Genomic DNA, 18,578 nt, shown 5'->3' with positions numbered 1-18,578 from the left:
TATTATTCAGCAATGAGAATGAAGGAAATCTTGCCATAAACAAAATTTCAGATGTACTTTGAGGGCACTGTTGCTAAGTGAAATAAGTCAGATCAAGACAAATACTGCATAATCTCACTTTTATGTAGAATCTAAAAAAGACAAATTCTGAGAAACAGATTGCGTAGCACAGTGGTCACCAAGGGTTGAGGGTGAGGGAAATTTAGTCAACGGTCAAATCTCCCAGTGACATGATTAACGAGTTTGGTTATCTAATGTTCAGCATGGTGATTACAGCTAATCTAATAACACTGTCCCATATACTTGAACGTTCTAAGAGGGTAGACCTTAAATGTTCTCATCACAAGAAAGAAACAGTAACTATGCGACAGTAAGAAGGTGGTAGCTGATACTATGGTGGGAAACATTTTGCAGCTGATAAACATATTGGACCTCAAATATACACAGTGTTATGAATCAATTACATCTCAATAAAAACTGGGAAAATACACTTCACTTCATATGAATGGACAGTGTTCAAACAGTTGCTCAAAGACAATTTAGTTTACAAATGCGGCTGTGTGGTCTATTCTAAAACACTTCCCTTTCCAAAAAAAAAGTAAATAAAAAGAAAATAGCTAATATGCATTCTACTTCCTTCCCTAACTTTCGGCCTTTTTGGATCTCAGATAGCACTAGATTAACTTTAGTTTGCTCTTTTTTAAATTAACTTTTTCAAGTGGAAGTCCAAGCTCTGGGCATTTGAAACTCCAGTAACACTGGGTTCTGCCTGGCTTCAAGGATAAAGACCCACCACAGAGGATCAAAGGAACTCCCTTTTCATATACAAGACGTATAAACACTCATGGGCAGATGATTAAGACATGGCCCGTGGATTCCTGTTTGAGTAACACTACAGGCAAAGCTTCTGAGGAAATCCTGAAGAAAGGGCCTAACAAGCCCATGACTGCCAACCCCACGGGGTCTCAACCAGAACCCTGACTCTGTGCTCAAGAGGAAGCGCAGCCTTGGGGACCCGGTGGCCATACCACACTCCCAGGAGCAGGCACTGGCCTCTCACAAAGTAGTCACACAGATCTTGTTGAAAGATCTTGTAATGCCACTGGTTTGAGACTCATTATGACTCTGAAACAGCCACAGTAATACAAGATTCTAAGATTATCTTTGAAGACCATGGTGGCAAAAGGGACTTGAGACAAGTCCCTTTTGATGTCAAGCTTTGAAGCTTGACATCATTTTGCCCTTGGCCTTGGAAATTCCAAGCGCTTGAAACTGACAGGAACACTAGGTGCCTCTGCTTTGAAAGACCTGCGTGCACCTTAATTTTGCAAAGCATGTCCTCTGTCTCCGCCACCTCAGCCTCCATGCACGGTGGATAGAAACCCTGGAATCAGCTCAAAAGGTGGCAAAGAATATGTGCGAGTCTATGTGAGCTTGAGGTGCTAGTATGTAATTACATTTTCACTTCAGAAAATTGATTATTAATTTATTACTCAACAGGGAAAGCATGGAGGTTCAGAATTCTATATATGCTGAGTTTTTGAATGAGGTCCTCTGTCCCCCCTCCATATTTTAAAATTCCAGTTGTTAACTCCAGTATCCATTATTAATCTAACTGTTACAAAGGCTTATCCCTCTTACCCAAGGGTTAAATTTCAAATATCTCCCAATAAAAGTGTAGGCTGGCTGGGCCCAAGGCACTGGAGAGCAGTAAGGAAGGTAGAGTCCTGTCTAGGGGCAGCTGCTCCAAGGGAACGCCAGGAATGACTTTTCAAGAGAAGCTGCTTTCTGATACACCGTCTGCACACTTTGAGTCAGCAAGAGATTCCACTTGTTTTGTTTTAAAAACAGAGTGCAGATCAAACAAAACACATTCACAAACTGGATTGGGTACCCTAACATTCTGGTTTGTAGCAATCAGTGGCCCAAAAAAGGAAAATTTTAAGGAATCAGATGAATGGAGTACTAGCTTTCTACTGCCATGTAATAAAAACTGCCAAATTGAACAGTTTAAAACAATAGGTCTCCAAAGGCCTCTTCACTCTTCTATCCTCCACTTTTTCCTCCTTCGTGGGTTGGCTCCTCTGCCTCTAACCACAGTGTTCCACCTGATTTAGAGTCTCCAAATTCAGATGAAGTCTATCAGATGAGCTATAATCTGTCCCACCTAATTTACCAGTGAAGTTCAGTTTCCATGTGTTTATCAGTCACTGCAAGTCCTAAACCTGTCTGGATGGAGTTAACCAAACTGGGAGAGTATGTCTGAGATGATCTGAGTCCCAAACGCTGGGTACCCTAGGAAGTCAACTCTAAGATAGAAATTAATAATCAGAGGATGACTTAAGGAGTGCTCTAGGGAGTATCACCGGTGAAAGGGGAGGGACAAGAAGAAGGAAAGACAGAAAGAGGAAAAGGCCTCAGACAACCCTCTGGAAAGTTCAAAAGCTCAGATCAAACCAGTCAATCCTAAAGGAAATCAACCCTGAATATTCAATGGAAGGGCTGATGTGAAGCTCCAGAATACTCTGGCTACCTGATGTGAAGAACCGACTCACTGGAAAAGACCTTGATGCTGGGTGAGACTGAAGGCAGGAGGAGAAGGGGACGACAGAGGATGAGATGGTTTGATGGCATCACGGACTTAATGAACATGAGTTTGAGCAAATTCCGGGAAATGGGAAGCCTGGCATGCTGCAGTCCATGAGGTTGCAAAGAGTCAGACACGAGTGAGTGACTGAACAAACTACACAGCTTAGATGCCCCTTCTCCATGGTCCCAAACTGTGGTGAGGGGTCAGGCCTTTACACCTGAACATCAGGGAAAATCATCTCAGGCAAGGAGGCTCTTTGGATTGCAGACAATTCAAAGATGCTGTAGGCCATCTTCTGCAATGCTTCCGACAGTTGAGGGCATGAATCCTTCATTCCTGAAGGGGATGCTGGGTAGGGCAGCACGCTCATTAAAATGTGATGGGAAGAGACTTCAAATATAAACCCTAGCCCAGCCTGGGCCTGCTCTGCCCTCAGCACCATTCTTTTCACTTCTACTGGGTGACACCTCTACACTGCATTCCCCAGGCTCCTGAATGATCTGGCTCCTACCTGGCTTTCACCAATAGGAGACATTGGTTAGAGCCTGCAGAGTGGAAGGGAAAGGCCATGGTGTTTTTCTCCACCTTCTCTGTCTTGGCAGGGTCAATGGAGTGGCCATTTCTCCTCCATGGTGTCAATTTCCCCCAGAAGGGCCCACTATGGCTCCAGCTCCCATGGAAGGCCCTTCCCCACCAAGGCCACTGGCCAGCAGGATTGCCTTCCTCTGTCCCACCAGCCTCAGGATGGCAGGAGCTGTTGCTCATCTGATGGCAGGAGCTGTTGCCTGCTGTTGCTCATCTATGGGCTGCCTTTATGTCTTCTGCTTGACCTCTCTGACTCTCCCATCACACATGTAATCGGTTTCCTAAATTCAATTCCCTGTCCTTCTGCTCCTGGATGGCTTCTGTTCTCCTGGTTGTATTCCAACAACAAACCCCAAATCGACAGTCTCATGGGCCCCTGTTCCAAATCTTGGGAGATCGTCCCTGATCAGACTTCTTCTTCATGGAAAATTCTATGTATCAAGGTCTGGGGTGAGTTTGAGAACAAGTATTGCTTAGAACAAGTATTTACTTAACAACAGCTATGATTCCCTGGAGAAATGCCTATGGCTAGGCGGGCAGCTATTTAGCAATGATTCTTCATTTCATTCAATAATCCAGAGCCCCAGTAAAAAGAAGTCTCACCTACTACACTTACTGTCGTGACTCAGACAGTAAAGAATCTGCCTGCAATGCAGGAGACCCAGGTTTGATCCCTGGGCTGGGAAGATCCCCTTGAGAAGCGTATGGCAACCCATTCCAGCATTTCTTGCCTGGAGAATTCCACAGAGAAGCCTGGTAGGCTACAGTCCATGGGGTCACAAAGAATAGGACACAAATGAATGACTAACACTTTTACTTTTCACTTTCATACCTACTGTGATACTTCAATTTCTCCTACATTGAACATTTTTGTCCAATATAAAACAAAATTAGTTTATCTTAAACATATCACCTTTGGCCCTGTTGAATAGCCAAAGTACTGCTTTATCAACTGAAATAATTTCAAAGATCAGAGCTAATTTTTTTTAATTCTCCTTATTTCCAAAAATTCAACATAAAATAAAGCTTTTATAAAGGGTCATCAATTCTAGGATATTCTTCCATCTGCCTAAATTCTTTATGCTTCATAAAGATACCATCTCTAGGTATGTGCTAAAATCATTTTACCTTGGAGACTTCATAAAATTTGGTTCCAGTCAAACACAGTTATTCCAGGATGGATTTCAGAGTGACTCCAAGTTCCCATTGGTAGCAAGGACCAACCATTTCAACAGTTCCAAAAAATTATCTTAACTTCATAGACCTATTTAAAATAAAAAAAAAGATAGGAAGCCATTAGCATTTTAATGTTGAGATGATACAGGTTTTCAGAAGCAAAAAAAAAAAATTTTTTTTTTCAACAACTGTGTTTTCAGGCAAGTGGTAGACAGTCAAACACATCCACATTTGTAAAGGGTCCTAATAGATGGGGATGGAGGGAGAGCAGGAAATACAGAATTCTGTACTTATTAATTAGCCACACAGTAGTTAACAGAATATAATCTTAAAGCAGAAGTTCCCTCTGCAGCAAAGGCATGACCAAGTTGACAGAGGGTACCAAACCATTCATGATGCAAAATTTCACTCATCAACGGGATGAAAATGAAATTGGAGATACTCCAAACCCAAGAGTTCCACAACCTGCCCAAGTTCACAGAGCAGTGGAAAAGCCAGCATACAGACCTAAGTCTCAGTGTTCTGTGACATAAACCTGATGATGATAAACAATTTGCAAAACACACCACTGTGTATAAAATAGATAACCAAGAAGAACCTAGTGTATAGCACAGGGAAGTAGACCCAATATTATATAATAATCTATAAGGGGGGACATATGTGCACCCATGGCTGACTCATGTTGATGTATGGCAAAAACAACCACAATATTGTAAAGTAATTATCCTCCAATTAAAATAAATAAATTGCTTTTTAATGAATGGGCTTTATATATACAGGCTTCCCTAGTAGCTCAGATGGTAAAGAATCCACCTATAATGCAGGAGACCCGGGTTTGATCCCCAGGTTGAGAAGATCCCCTGGAGAAAGGAATGGCTTCCTACTCCAGTATTCTTGCCTGGATAATTCCACAGATAGAGAAGCCAAGTGGGCTACAGTCCATGGGGTCACAAAGAGTCAGACACAACTGAGCAACTTTCATTCATTCACTAATACAGATATAAAACAATTTGCAAGGATGCTTTTTGAAAAATGCTGATGGGACACAGAAGGCAAAAATTTTTCCAACATAAAACACACAAAAATACAAAAAACACTTTTTAACACCATAACTGAGATTCAACATGCTCCTTTAATGCACACACCTAAAAAGACTTTTCTTCTTAATGAAAACATTTTTCAAGAAGGATTCAGATAACTCCAAACCAAAAGACATTTCAAAAACAAAGGAACATGAAATTACCCATTTTTAACGTTACCGAGTTAACTACATCCCTCCAAGGGATGGAGATCAAAGAGAAATAATGATGGGCAACAATAAATATTTAAGCTGCAAATGTGACATACAAATGATCCTTGCGGGCTTCCCATGTGTTTCAGTGATAAAGAAAACATCTGCCAATGCAGAAGACATGTGTTCGATCCCAGGTCAGGGAAGATTCCCACATGCCATGGAGCAACTATGCCCATGTGCCACAACTATTGAGCCTGTGCTCCAGAGTCCAAGCATTAGTGAAGTCTGTGCTTCCTGGAGCCGGTGCTCCCCAACAAGAGAAGCCACTGGAATGAGAAGCCTGTGCATCACCACTAACGTGTAATAGCCCCAACTAGCTGCAACTAGAGAAAAGCCTGTTGAAGCAATGAAGACCTAGCATAGCCAAAAATAAATAAAATTATTTTTACAAAAGATCCTTGCTCCACAGTCTAATCATTATCGAATCCTGTTGAACCCACTGCAAATGCACCACAAAATACAACTGATAGTTTTCTCTTCTTTGGATGCCCTGGAGGGAATTACAGATGTTTGTCTAGAGGCCTCTTTAGGTGACAGGCTTGAGATCCATCCTTCTGGGGCCACAGGAGACACAGAGGAGGCCATGAGTGATTAGCTCTACGAGAGAGAAGCAGCTTTGAGTAACTGTATAAATGTATGATACTTGGAAAAGAAATCACTGGATAATGTTCGTCTCCCAGATCCTCCAACTTTATTAAGTATGTTTGTCCTGATATCCACCCAAGGGCACAACATGACCTTCTGTTATCGGAAAGAAATACACAGTATAATTTACCAGAACCCATCCTAATGAACTCCCCACATACTGGAAACCAAAATGACCTTTCCTAGCTAATATTTATCTTGTTTTCTTCACATAAAGGGAACCATTGGGGATTCTCTTTTCAATTCGTTAAAAAAAAAAAAAAAAAGGATTCATCAGCGAAAACAAATGTGATCCAATAGTTCACATGCTAGACAAAAAGCCAGGAGTTTAATTTTAGGCTGAGCAGTAACTCATTCAGTCAGATTTTCCCCGAGTGTACCCTAGGCACTTGCTTAAAAGGATTAACTCTTTCCTGTCATGTCTGAACTTTAGTACGTTCAAGATCATCAGTGCTTTTGTGCACAACGTGAAAAGCATGTGTTTCCAGTCACTCTACTTCCCTCCAGGTTATTTTCCAACAGTGGCACAGTCTTTTCTATCATTCTACTTTAAAAGTCCTTCCTTTTTCTAGTATGTAGCAAATGGATAAACAAGATCCTACTTCTCTGTCCATGCGATTCTCCAGGCAAGAACACTGGAGTGGGCAGTCTATCCCTTCTCCAGGGGATCTTTCCAACCAGGGACTGAACCCGGGTCTCCTGAATTGCAGGCGGATTCTTGACCATCTGAGCCACCAGGGAAGCCCTACTGTACAGCACAGAGAACTATATCCAATATCCTGTGATAAACCATAATGGAAAAGAATCTGAAAAAAGAATATATATTCTGTGTGTGTGTAAATACATATACACACATAACTGAATCACTTTGTTATACAGCAGAAATTAACACAACATTGTAAATCAACAATACTTCAATAAGATATTATTACTTATTAATACAATATTATTATATTATATAATACTAAAATAAAAATATTCAAGCTAAAAAAAAAAGTCATTCATTTTTAAAGAGTCTGGGTGTTTACAATGATGAATGACATTGCCATATCTAGACTAAGAACAATTTTAAATGTGTCTGGTCCAATTTCAACTGTTGGAATCAGAAAAAAAAAACCAGCATTTGCGTGCTGGGTTACATTTTTCATCTTTCACCTTATACACTGGTCTTATGTGGAGACAGTCACTTTTCTTCTCTTTTTTTTTGACAGTCACTTTTCTACAAAAGAGCAGGATGCCTGTTCATGTTCCCTGGTACCAAGAAACTGAGCTTCCCAGGCAGAGGAGACCATTCTTCAGATGTTTATTTCTGTTGTACCCAAGAAAGAAGTCAGCCTATACCCGATTTCTTATCAAGGAAATAGTGAGGTTCTGCCTTTCTTTTCTCTTGATCTACTTGCCTTCACTATTAGCAGAGTGAATTCCTTGAAAGGATTATTTTGAGAAATACAGCTATTGACTTGCTGTAGATAAGCACACTCAGAATATCTCTTATATCAGTTTTGCTATACCCACCTCACTCCACAGATGTCAATTTATGCAGCATGATGTTCTTATCTTTTCATTCTAAAACTCTACAGTGATGAAATACCACATTCCTTTTAAAACCACAATTCACAATGACCTTAAACCTGGACCTAATCACGAGGAAAAATGCCAAAAGTTTGACTAACTTAAATGTGAGAGACTTTCTGCAAAGTAATTGCTCCTTAAAAACTGTCAAGGTTATGAAAGACCAAAATAATCTGAGGAATTGTTCCAAATAAAGGAATGATACATGGCAACCAAATGAAATGGTGATCCTATGCTGCATCTTAGATCAGAAAAAAAACACATGCATAGTCATTCTCAAATGAACCGCACGCACAATCACACACATACACACATATATACACACACATTTATCTATAAAGGACACTACTGGGACAAATAACAATTTCTGAATATAGCCTATAGATTACACTATGGTGTCATATCAATATTAAATTAGTTAAGAGAATGTCCCTGTTATTAAAATATACCCTGAAATATTTAAGAAAAAAGGGGCAACTGTCTTGAATTTACTGTCAAATGATTCTGAGAGGAAAAAGGGAAGAGGAAAGGAAGGAAAACCGAATGAATGAATGAACAGAAAAATAAATGAACAAAATGTAAGCAACTGATGAATCTAGGAATTCCTTGTATGATTCCTCCAACTTTTCATTACGTCAGAAATTATATCAAAATAAGACAATAGATGTTCACTAAAAAGAACGGTTTATCACATATACTAAAATGATTCAGAACTTATTACCATTCTTAAACCATAAGAGGAGTTGAGAGTTGAAATGTTCTGGCTCATCTGACTTTCTTAATACTCACTGAAGACCCCAGAGGAAGTTCATCTACTTTTATTTAAAAAGCACTTTCATAGGAACACCTTCTATAAACACATTTGGGTGTTTTTTTGCTATTCCTTTAAAAATGTCACACTGGTTTACCATTTCTCAAGCTGTTAGTTCATACAATATTCTCATGTAATTAAAATATCTTCAAGGACATTTAATAGAATATAACATTCAATAACATTGAAAAACTGTTGCTATTCAATGTGTTCCTTTGGTCAAAAGTCTATCAGTTGTATAAGAAGTATAGGAGATTGATACTATGTGCTCCTAACTTCTCTTATTAATTAAAAATGTATTCAATGAGAAAAAATAGCACTTTCATAGTGTCTACTATGGTTCAGTGATTGTGCAAGTACTTTAAAATAATAACTCACTTAAAAGTAGGATTTATTTCTATCCTGCTATGCAGATGAAGACAGTGAGACACAGATAGGTCAAGGGGTTTGCCCGAGGTCGCTCAGCTAAGTGGCTAAGCCGTGATTCAAATGCAAGCCATCTAGCACCAAGGAATCTACTGTTTCAATTCTTATCAAAAGATTTTCAAAGAGCATTAGTCCTTTTCATGCTTTTTTAAATAGACTGAAAATAACTCTTTCTTCAGGAATTCAAGGCAATGGTCATCAAGATAAAAGTAAAAATCTTGTCTGTGGACCCACATGAGTAGACCACTGGACTGAATAAGGACCAGATCCTGGCTTGGAGCCTCTGTTATTTTTTCAGTTCAGTTCAGTTCAGTCGCTCAGTCGTGTCCGACTCTTTGTTATTTTTCATTAACCCCTAAATAATTTTCGCCTCATCTCTGAAAAGCTGATGAATAAAAGTGATTCTGACTTGCTACAGGGTTCTGCCTTACTACAGGTTTATTCAAGGCTTAAGGTCACTTTCCAAATTAAGACCAAACATACAAGAATTCTGAAGACCTTGAGCACTTAAGCTGCCATTTTTCAAACAGGTGGAAAAACAACCACACTTTAGATCAGAACGCCTCAAAGACACTTGGGTGAAAATACAGCAGAGCCGGAACATAAGCCACTTCTGTCGATTTCCATGAAGGAATTCAGCACTGACACAAAACAAAGCAGAATTCTGTCAGTGCATCCACGCAGACTCATTTCCTGCCAAGAAATCCAGGAGCAATTCTGTGACGGTACAGCAAGGTAGATTCTCACTTAAAAACCAAATAGACACACGTTTGCACCATTGCCCTTTCCTGCCTGCCCACTCACCTAGGAGGTTTCCAAGCCCCGTCTTGCTTTACCAGCAGAGTAGGGATGCTTGAATAATGAGCTATTTTCAGATTCAGCATTAGTGCAGCTGACCTCCTAGAGTGGGATCTACTGGGATGACCTGGTAACTGTGGTTCTCAGCCCCTCGGGTATCAGGGCACAAGTAGGACTAATTTTTCCAGCTAATGATGTAACAGGTGACATCCTTAAACAAGTTTAAACATCGCGTTAAATCATTTTTTCACGCTAATTTCAAATCAGTCAAGGTAGAAGATGATACAGGTGAGAAAGTTCACCTCTATCCTCCAGAGGTGAAACTAGCAACCTGAATTTTGGATGTATAAAACAGAGTTTATGAGTGGAAAAGGGGTGAAAAGATGGTCCCATTAAGCAAGAATTGTGTCTCATAACCAATGGAAATTTTGAAAGAGAAGTTGTCTCCATGAAATAATTCATCATTTCTTTAGACAGAGAGGAGGAAATAGGTTTCCATTTCATGTTGTGTTTATATAATACAACCACACTGATTTGTCTTCTGGAAATTCTCAAACCGCTTTTCCACAAAAGTACGCAAACCAAGCGCAACCTCTCTCTTGACAAATTTACACAGGAACAAGACAAGTATTAGTGAACGTTTTATATTTAAAAGGCTTCTGATGAAAGTAAATGTACTTAATAGGTTATCGACACTTTTATGAATGTATTTCAAGCCCTGATACTCAGCTAAAGCCTCAGCTGGGCTCTCACTTATAACTGTCACATGATGCGTGGAATTACTTTGTAATTTAGAGCATGCTTACTGTCACACGTTCAAGAGGACAGGTTTCTCTGCCAAAATGCAGTATACTCATGCTATTAAGTTGCTTTTCTATTGCTGCCTAAAAATATCAATGAGGAACTTACTCGTTCATCTTACAACACGCTGTAAATATGTTTAGAACTTAAAAGGTTCTGAGTGAGTCATTAAAGACAATAGCTGTGTCTGGTACAGAATTGTATAAAATTTTACACATGGCATTTTAATTTTATGTGTTGCCAATACCATCTTGTTTAAATTAGGTTGTAGAGTTCTTCAAAAGGGCCCTTTTGGTCAGAGATGATTTAAACAAATTAAACAGACACACTGTGATCTCAAAAGGTTCACATTCTGTCACTGTAAGAACCGAGAAACTCCTTACAACCACGCAGCATCTTATTTCCATGCAGTGACATGGTCCTTTCTAATGGAAGTATGGCCAGTGCCTTCTGTTAGTGAAGAAAAACTCTAGCCTACAAGTGACTATGAACTGTCCAAAAGCACTCATCACTAAGTGACAATGGTTCACCGAGAGTCAGTCTACACAAAACACAGAAAACAAACCCGCAAGTGACATAAAATACAAAACGCACTCACCAAATTCAGGGACACTCAACACGATTCCACAGCTTGTTGTCCAAGTGAAACTGCCCAGGTCTGGGGCTGAACTAATGTGAGCGGTAATGGCAATTTAGCCATAAATCTCTCAAGGCCCAATTATCCTTATGTCTAAGGGTTTCTTTTAATTGGACCAGTTTTTAATTGGAAATTTTCCTCCCGTTTCTCATTTTTCAAAGCATCAAAACAGTGTCTACGGATTTTATTTAGCATAATAAATAACCAACATAATATTTTGAAGGCTACTCACAAGTTGCCAAGCACCTGAACTTTTATTTTAAAAGTTTTTGTGTGATATGATCTAACTTCTACGTTATATTATAAAAAAATAAAGCAAGCTATACATAATGAAAGTGAAAGTTGCTCAGTCACGTCCAACTCTTTGCGACCCCATGGACTATACAGTCCATGGAATCCTCCAGGCCAGAATATTGGAGTGGGTAGCCTTTCCCTTCTCCAGGGGATCTTCCCAACCCAGAGATTGAACCCATAACAGGCAGATTCTTTACCAGCTGAGCTGCCGGGGAAGCCCTAAGCTGTATATAATAGAATGCAAAAGTAGAATTCTGTGACTATTCGATAGTTACATTGCTAGGGTCAGGGCTGGCCATTTACAAACAGAACGTAACCCTCTCGAGGGGAGGGGATGGTATCTTACTTCGCTTCTATGCTAACCTCTAACATAATGCTCTGCACACCAAGGGTGTTAAATACAGTTTGTTAAATAAGTGAATAAAGTCTCTAGTTTTACTCCCAAATGAATGGTCATTTCATTTCTATGCTTCCCTAATTCCTTACCTGTAAACTAATATAGTTTAACGACACAATTACCAATGTATGTTCAACCACCAGCTATGACAATGACTCACAGAGCATTTTAGGGAGAACACGGGAAGTTTCAGCTATTGATAACATACAGGTCATGGATATATATACACAGCAAATTCAACTGCGACAGGATTGCACAGCAAGACAATGCCCATCGCAGGCAATATTGACCATTTTAATCCATTAGTGAGATAAATGCTTCTTAAAAGCTGTATCAGAACCATTATTAAATTTCCAACCTTAAAAATTCATCTTTTGTTTGACAACAGTGCCCTCTTGTGGCAAAAAGGGAAGTCTTCTGAAAGTGCTAACATGTTACCTGATTTATAATGGATATTTTTATTATAAGTGTAGTTTTCATTTTTTAAATAAAGTCATTTAAAAACAGTATGCAAACCATCATTAAAGAAGCATAAGACACTAAATAAATTAAAGAGCAATTTAAATTGCATCACAAAAAAAGTCAAATCAAAATATGGTAAAAAGCTTCTAAATAAAATGGTAATTATTTATACAGAAAACTACACATAATAAATACAAGCTAATGAGATTCAATATTTATTGGTTTTCCCTGTTGCTTTTATAACACAAATCCATGATATCTATCAAAGCTCTCCAAGCTACTTAAAGATACTGTAAACATTCAGCTTATATATACAAAAGCCTACTGAGTTCTGGCTTAATACTAGGACATGCTTAGGGAAATCAAGAATAAGACTAATTCCTGTCTATCCAAAAATGACAAATCAATTGCAAAAGACATACATGGGGCAACCAAGAGAGAAGGTCAGTAATATTTGCCATTGTCTTTTGATGGACCTAGAGACTGTCCATACTGAAAGAAGTAAGAGAAAGAGAAAATATTGTATGACAACCCTTACATGGGGAATCTAAAAAGAAATTATACAAATGAACTTATTTACAAAACAGAAACAGATACATAGATTTATAGAATGAACTTATGGTTGCCAAGGGAGAAGGATGGGGGAAAAGGACAAGGAGTTTGGGATGGACATGTACACACTGCTATATTTTAAATGGATAACCAACAAGGACCTACTGTATAGCATAGCAAATTGTGCTCAATGTTATGAGGCAGCCTGGATGGGAGGGGAGCTTGAGGGAGAAGGGATACATGTATATGTATGGCTGAGTCCCTCTGCTGTTCACCTGAAACTATCACATTGTTAATCAACTATACTCCAACAAAATAAAAAGTTTAAAAAAAATTACTATTGTCTTTTTGAATAATGAAAATAGAAGAATAAGATCACTGAGGACTGCTGCAATCCAGGAAAACTTCCTGGAAGAGACAACAACACGCAGGAGTAAAAAAGGAATGTTTGGGGAAAAGAGTAAAGAGGTGTTCAGGAATTTAAAAACTTTGGTTTGGTTGGTTGGTCATTGATGAGGGGAAAAGATCTGCACACGTGTGCGAGTTTGTTTTGTCTTGTCCTGATTTGATCTGGTGGCGGAGAAGAAAAGGCCACTAAAGGAAACCACACAGAGAAAGGGGGAAGGGAGAGGTGGTAGGTATGGTGGGCTGACCCCATGCGGAAGTCATACAGAACAGGTGAGCAGTCTCCCAGGTCCTATCCACACTCAATGGGTCACCTCTTCATGACTCCCTAAACAAGTAGTTTTTGATCAATTCTTGGACCAGGTCTTGTGTTGGGTGCCGGGCATGGGCGATGAATAAGGTCCCGGGTACCCTGGGGTTTGCACTATAGTGTGGGAAGACAGACAGACAGGTAAACAAGTGTGAATAACGGAACTGTTGTTGTTGAGTCACTCAGTTGTGTCTGATTCTTTGCAATCCCATGGACTGCAGCACACCAGGCTTCCCTGTCCTTCACCATCTCCCAGAACTTGCTCAAACTCAAGTCCATTGAGTTAAGGATGCCATCCAACCATCTCATCCTCTGTCGTCCCCTTCTCCTTCCTGCCATCAATCTTTTCCAGTATCAGGGTCTTTTCTAATGAGTCTTCTCTTTGCATCAAGTGGCCAAAGTATTAGAGCTTCAGCTTCAGCATCAGTCCTTCCAATGAATCTTCATTGGAAGGTAACTGTGGGTTCAGATTAAGTATGACAGAGAAAACAATAGTCAATAGTGTAACAGAAACCGGCTGGGTTTGGAGGAAGAGAGGCTCCTGGACTGGGTGCTTAGGGAAGGCCTCTCTGAGAAGGTCATCTTGACATGATGACAAATGATAGAATGTGACTTCTTGGGGAAGAATGTCCCAGGAAGAGAAACAGCTCTGCCCTGTAGGAGTCTAAAGTCCAAACAAGCTGGGTGTGGTCAGAAGCAGAGGGGCTGCAGGACAGTGAGCAGGGCAAAGAGGGGTAAGGGGTGACGTCAGGGAGGTCCCAGGAGCAGATCACAAGGGAGCTTGCCGATAATAGCGTGGAGTTGGGATTTGGCTCCAAATGGAACATGAGAGCTGTAAGCACAAGAGAAATGGGAGATGGTTTAAGGTTTGCATAAGAGCTCTAAAGCTTCTGGTGGAGAAGGCCCTCTGGGGGGCAAAAGTAGAAAAATGAGAGACTACTGCAGACTAAGGTCTCAACCTAGAAGTACAAGAGAATGAATCTGGCCAGATGTCTGCAGAGCAGAGCAATAATGAAGTCAGGCCTCTTGAGGAACTGTTTTGCTCACATACAATGCTGGATATCTTAGACACTCCATGTGCAGTCAAACTACTGAATTAACATCCAAGGTTCAGGTCTCAGGTCTTGGTACCAAGAATACTAGTTTTTATCTATGCAATTGTACATCCTATAATCCATTGTTTTTACTCTTCACTTTGGCTACTAGGAAGCTCAGAGTCAAATTTAGAGTCCACCTTTAGTTAAGTGAAGAGGACCGCTCACCAAGCATATCATAGGCTAACCTGCTTTGTTGTCCTTACCATCCCTTTATGTCCGATTTCATAAAATATTTTTAAAAATTTTCTCAAATCTGCTTTGATGGAGACAGATACAAATACATGAATATGTAAACAAGACACCATATACTTTAACAGGTCCAGCATGTTCTAACTCTCTCTTCTTGTAATTCCCTTTTTTCAACCCATTCTACTTGCCAGACCAAAAGTCAAAATGTCCACCATGGCATGGTTACCTCAGGGAAACGCATTATTTCCAAATAATAAAACGAAAAATATTACCTAGACTTACATAGCATAGAAACTAACAGGAGGTAAATCACTTTGGGATTCACTGATGAATTTCCTGGTAGATTGCAGGGTCTGAGCAAATAGGACAAAGGACACAAGGTTTGGTTTAAGGTGAGTAAGGATGTGAGAAACAAGGTTTAGTGCCTGCAGGTCAGAGAAGTGAATGCAGTCAAGGGACCCAAAAGAAGACAAGGTGAAAAAGGATGGGATGGGAAGGGACCCAAGAACGCATGTTTAACAAAGATCAGTCCTAGCCAGCAGTGACTCATAACCAATCACTCCTTCCCTTATTAAGATCATGGGCTTCCCAGGTAGTTCAAATGGTAAAGAATCTGCCTGCAATGCAGGAGACCTGGATTCGATCCCTGGGTTGGGAAGATCCCCTGGAGAAGGGAATGGCTACCCACTCCAGTATTCTTGCATGGAAAATTCCATGAACAGAGAAGACTTGGTGGGCTATTTAGTCCATAGGGTCGCAAAGAGTCAGGCATGGCTGAGAGACTAACACATATATAATATATAATCTAAGAATCCAGAAAAGTGTTCACAGGACCTATAAAACACTAGAAAGTCTTATCTATTTTGTATCTTAAGTCTAAAAAAGAGAACCAAGGAATCTGACATAGAGATAATAATTTAGCAGCTGGATACACCGAGCCTAACATTAGAAGAGACACCATCACTTCTCATCTCATAGAACCCTCAGAACAACCCACAGGGTAGTTTTACTTCATTTTGTTTTAAATCTCCAACATGGGAGAATATAAGTAATTCTAGCTACCCAAGAGCACAAAGCAAGTAAGTAGTGGACCCAGGGCTCCAAACGAAACTGGGAGAGTCCCCATATGGGAGGAAAAGGGAAGGGAGAATAGAAAAAGGTCTGGGAAAGCTAGAGACAGGGCTGGGAGTGGAAAGTAGTTAGCCAAGGCTGTTTCAAGACTGGAATTTTCACAGTACAGAAAGTCCAACCCAGAATGGTCCAACCCATTTCAATACTGGGGCTGTTAAGAAAGACAGAGTCCTCCTAATAACTGGCCATACTGGAGGAAGGTCACATAATTTCAGTCACATATCCACTTTTTCTTATGTAAACACTACGGAATACATGGAATGCCTAGCAAACATTTCCAGTGAAAATTTACCATCTGACTTAATGTGCACTTTAAGTACAAAAAAACACAGAGTCATAAACATTTGAAACCAAAAAAGAACCCCCTCATTAGTTAAGTTTTAGTATCAATTACTTATTGAATTGATAGTATTTTAGATATGGTGGGTTAAATAAAATATATCATGAAATTTAAAAGCAAAATTCAGGCTTCTAGGTGTCACCACAAGTTGTTATCTACAGACAATAGATTCTGGATTATTTGTTTTCCTCATTTGGAAAAATCTTTTGGTTTTCACAGCAGCTATCTTCAACTCCTCCTATGGTTTGACATCATTGCCTTAGAAAAGGTCTGTGAGGCCATTCCTCTTATTCTGGCTCTAAAAAAAGACACAGCCCACATGGAGCCAGATGCGATGCACCGTAGTCAAAATCTGAGTTCTAAGACATTTCTATGTTGCATTCACATTTCCATGTAAGAATTCACTAATCATGCTTCCTTTGGGCATCAGGGAAACATTCTGGCAGCAAGGACACCCATATAATGAAATATTAGGTCATGATGCCATAATTCCAATGCACAAGAGATACAACACACAGTTTAGGAGACTTTTAAAGCAGAAAAACACAGGAAGTGAGCAAGAATGATTTCTCTTTCCAGGGACGAGTTTAGGCCCTTTAGGTATCAAATGCACTCTTCATCCTCAGAAGGGAAAAATGTGGGTGAAAATAAAGATTACCATCATCTGCTGCTTAACATAAAAATGCACAAAGCTGCAGATCTATCTTTGTGACCTATAGGACCTTCATCCTTTAATTAAAATGACAGAGTTCCCTGAAAACCCATCAATTACAGTCAATGTCAAAGTGTTTTTGGTAACTGGGGCCAAGGGAGCAGAAACAATAGAATTCTAACATGAGCCGAGAGAACTTTCCTGTCCTGGAACTTAGAATGGAGACTGAGAGACAGCTGATCATTCTAGAACAGGCTGCTAAAGGAGGCAGATACACATTTGGGGGTTGGGGGTCGTCAGGCTGCTCTTATCACGTGCTTCGGGGACAAAGAAAGCCCGTGAGATCGGCACAGATGTGCCAAGAACAGACATGACCCAGGAGAGCATGATCATGACCCTGAAAGTCGTTCTGTTTTTAGCCTTTCCTTAGCTTGCCTTCATCCCTTCTCCTGGGTTTCTCAAGAATGGCTACAACTTTTCAAAAAACAGTAACAGTTTTCATCTTTGTTTGACCTTGCTGGAATGAATTTTTAATTGAATCCAAAGAGAACTGTCCCACATCATAGATAGGGAAACTGAGCCTCTAGGAATTATCTTCCCCAGGTGGCAAACCTAACCAGTGATAGAGCTGGGCTCCCCACCCAAGCCTTCTAACCAAGAGCCACTGTCCATTTGGTAACTGCTAGCCATGTGTGGTCACTAAAGTTTAAATGAACTTAAGTGAAGTCAAATTTACAGAACATTCCCACCACTGCAGAAAGTGTCATGGGATGGAGATGGGTTCCTGAAGGTACAATGTTTTTCTTTTTTTAAGATTTTGATTTTTTTAGAGTCTTTATTGAATCTGTTACAACATTGCTTCTGTTTCATGTTTTGTTTTTTTGGCCATCAGACATGTGAGATCTTAGCTCCCCAACCAGGGATCGAACTCACATCCCCTGGGCTGGAAGGCGAACTCTTTAACCACTGGACTGCCAGGGAAGTTCCAGGAACAATGTTCTTCATATGTAAAATCTGAAACTGCAAAAGCTCACTTCAGCCACTCTACTAAAAGCAGTGGGACCCACTGGAAAGTGGACAGATATCTCGCCATCCCAAACCTTGGGTTCCCATCTACACCCCTTCATAGCCTTTCAATGAGCAAATCATTCAACCTTTCCTAACCTCGGGTTCTTCATCTTGAATACTGATTTAAAAATAACTCCTCAGGTTACTGGGCAATTCAAGTGAGGCACACCTTTCCAATGTCTAAAACCAGGCATTTACCCCTCCCTCCCTTTTATCCCCACCATCATTTCTTTCCGTCAATACCTATACAGCTCACTTTGTGTATGCACATTCCAGTTATAATCTTGTCTTTGGCGCTTTCTCTTGTAATATTCTTCCCTTTTCTATATATGGGTATGAGAAGCTC

At 40.0% G+C, this 18,578-nt stretch overlaps 1 protein-coding gene across 1 annotated transcript in view; it reads right to left on the bottom strand.

Annotated features, from left to right (window-relative positions):
* TAFA4 (TAFA chemokine like family member 4) overlaps nucleotides 1-18,578 on the bottom strand; it is a 156,857-nt gene that overhangs the window by 125,887 nt on the left and 12,392 nt on the right. Inside the window, exon 2 of the mRNA XM_055558377.1 lies at nucleotides 4,304-4,439. Within this exon, the coding sequence (XP_055414352.1) occupies nucleotides 4,304-4,317 (14 nt within the window). The 5' untranslated portion in view covers nucleotides 4,318-4,439. The remainder of the gene's footprint in view (nucleotides 1-4,303; nucleotides 4,440-18,578) is intronic.

The sequence above is a fragment of the Bubalus kerabau genome, chromosome 20 (genome assembly GCF_029407905.1).
Source record: "Bubalus kerabau isolate K-KA32 ecotype Philippines breed swamp buffalo chromosome 20, PCC_UOA_SB_1v2, whole genome shotgun sequence".
Classification (NCBI taxonomy): Eukaryota; Metazoa; Chordata; class Mammalia; order Artiodactyla; family Bovidae; genus Bubalus; species Bubalus kerabau.
This window is presented reverse-complemented; position numbering and strand designations above follow the sequence as displayed.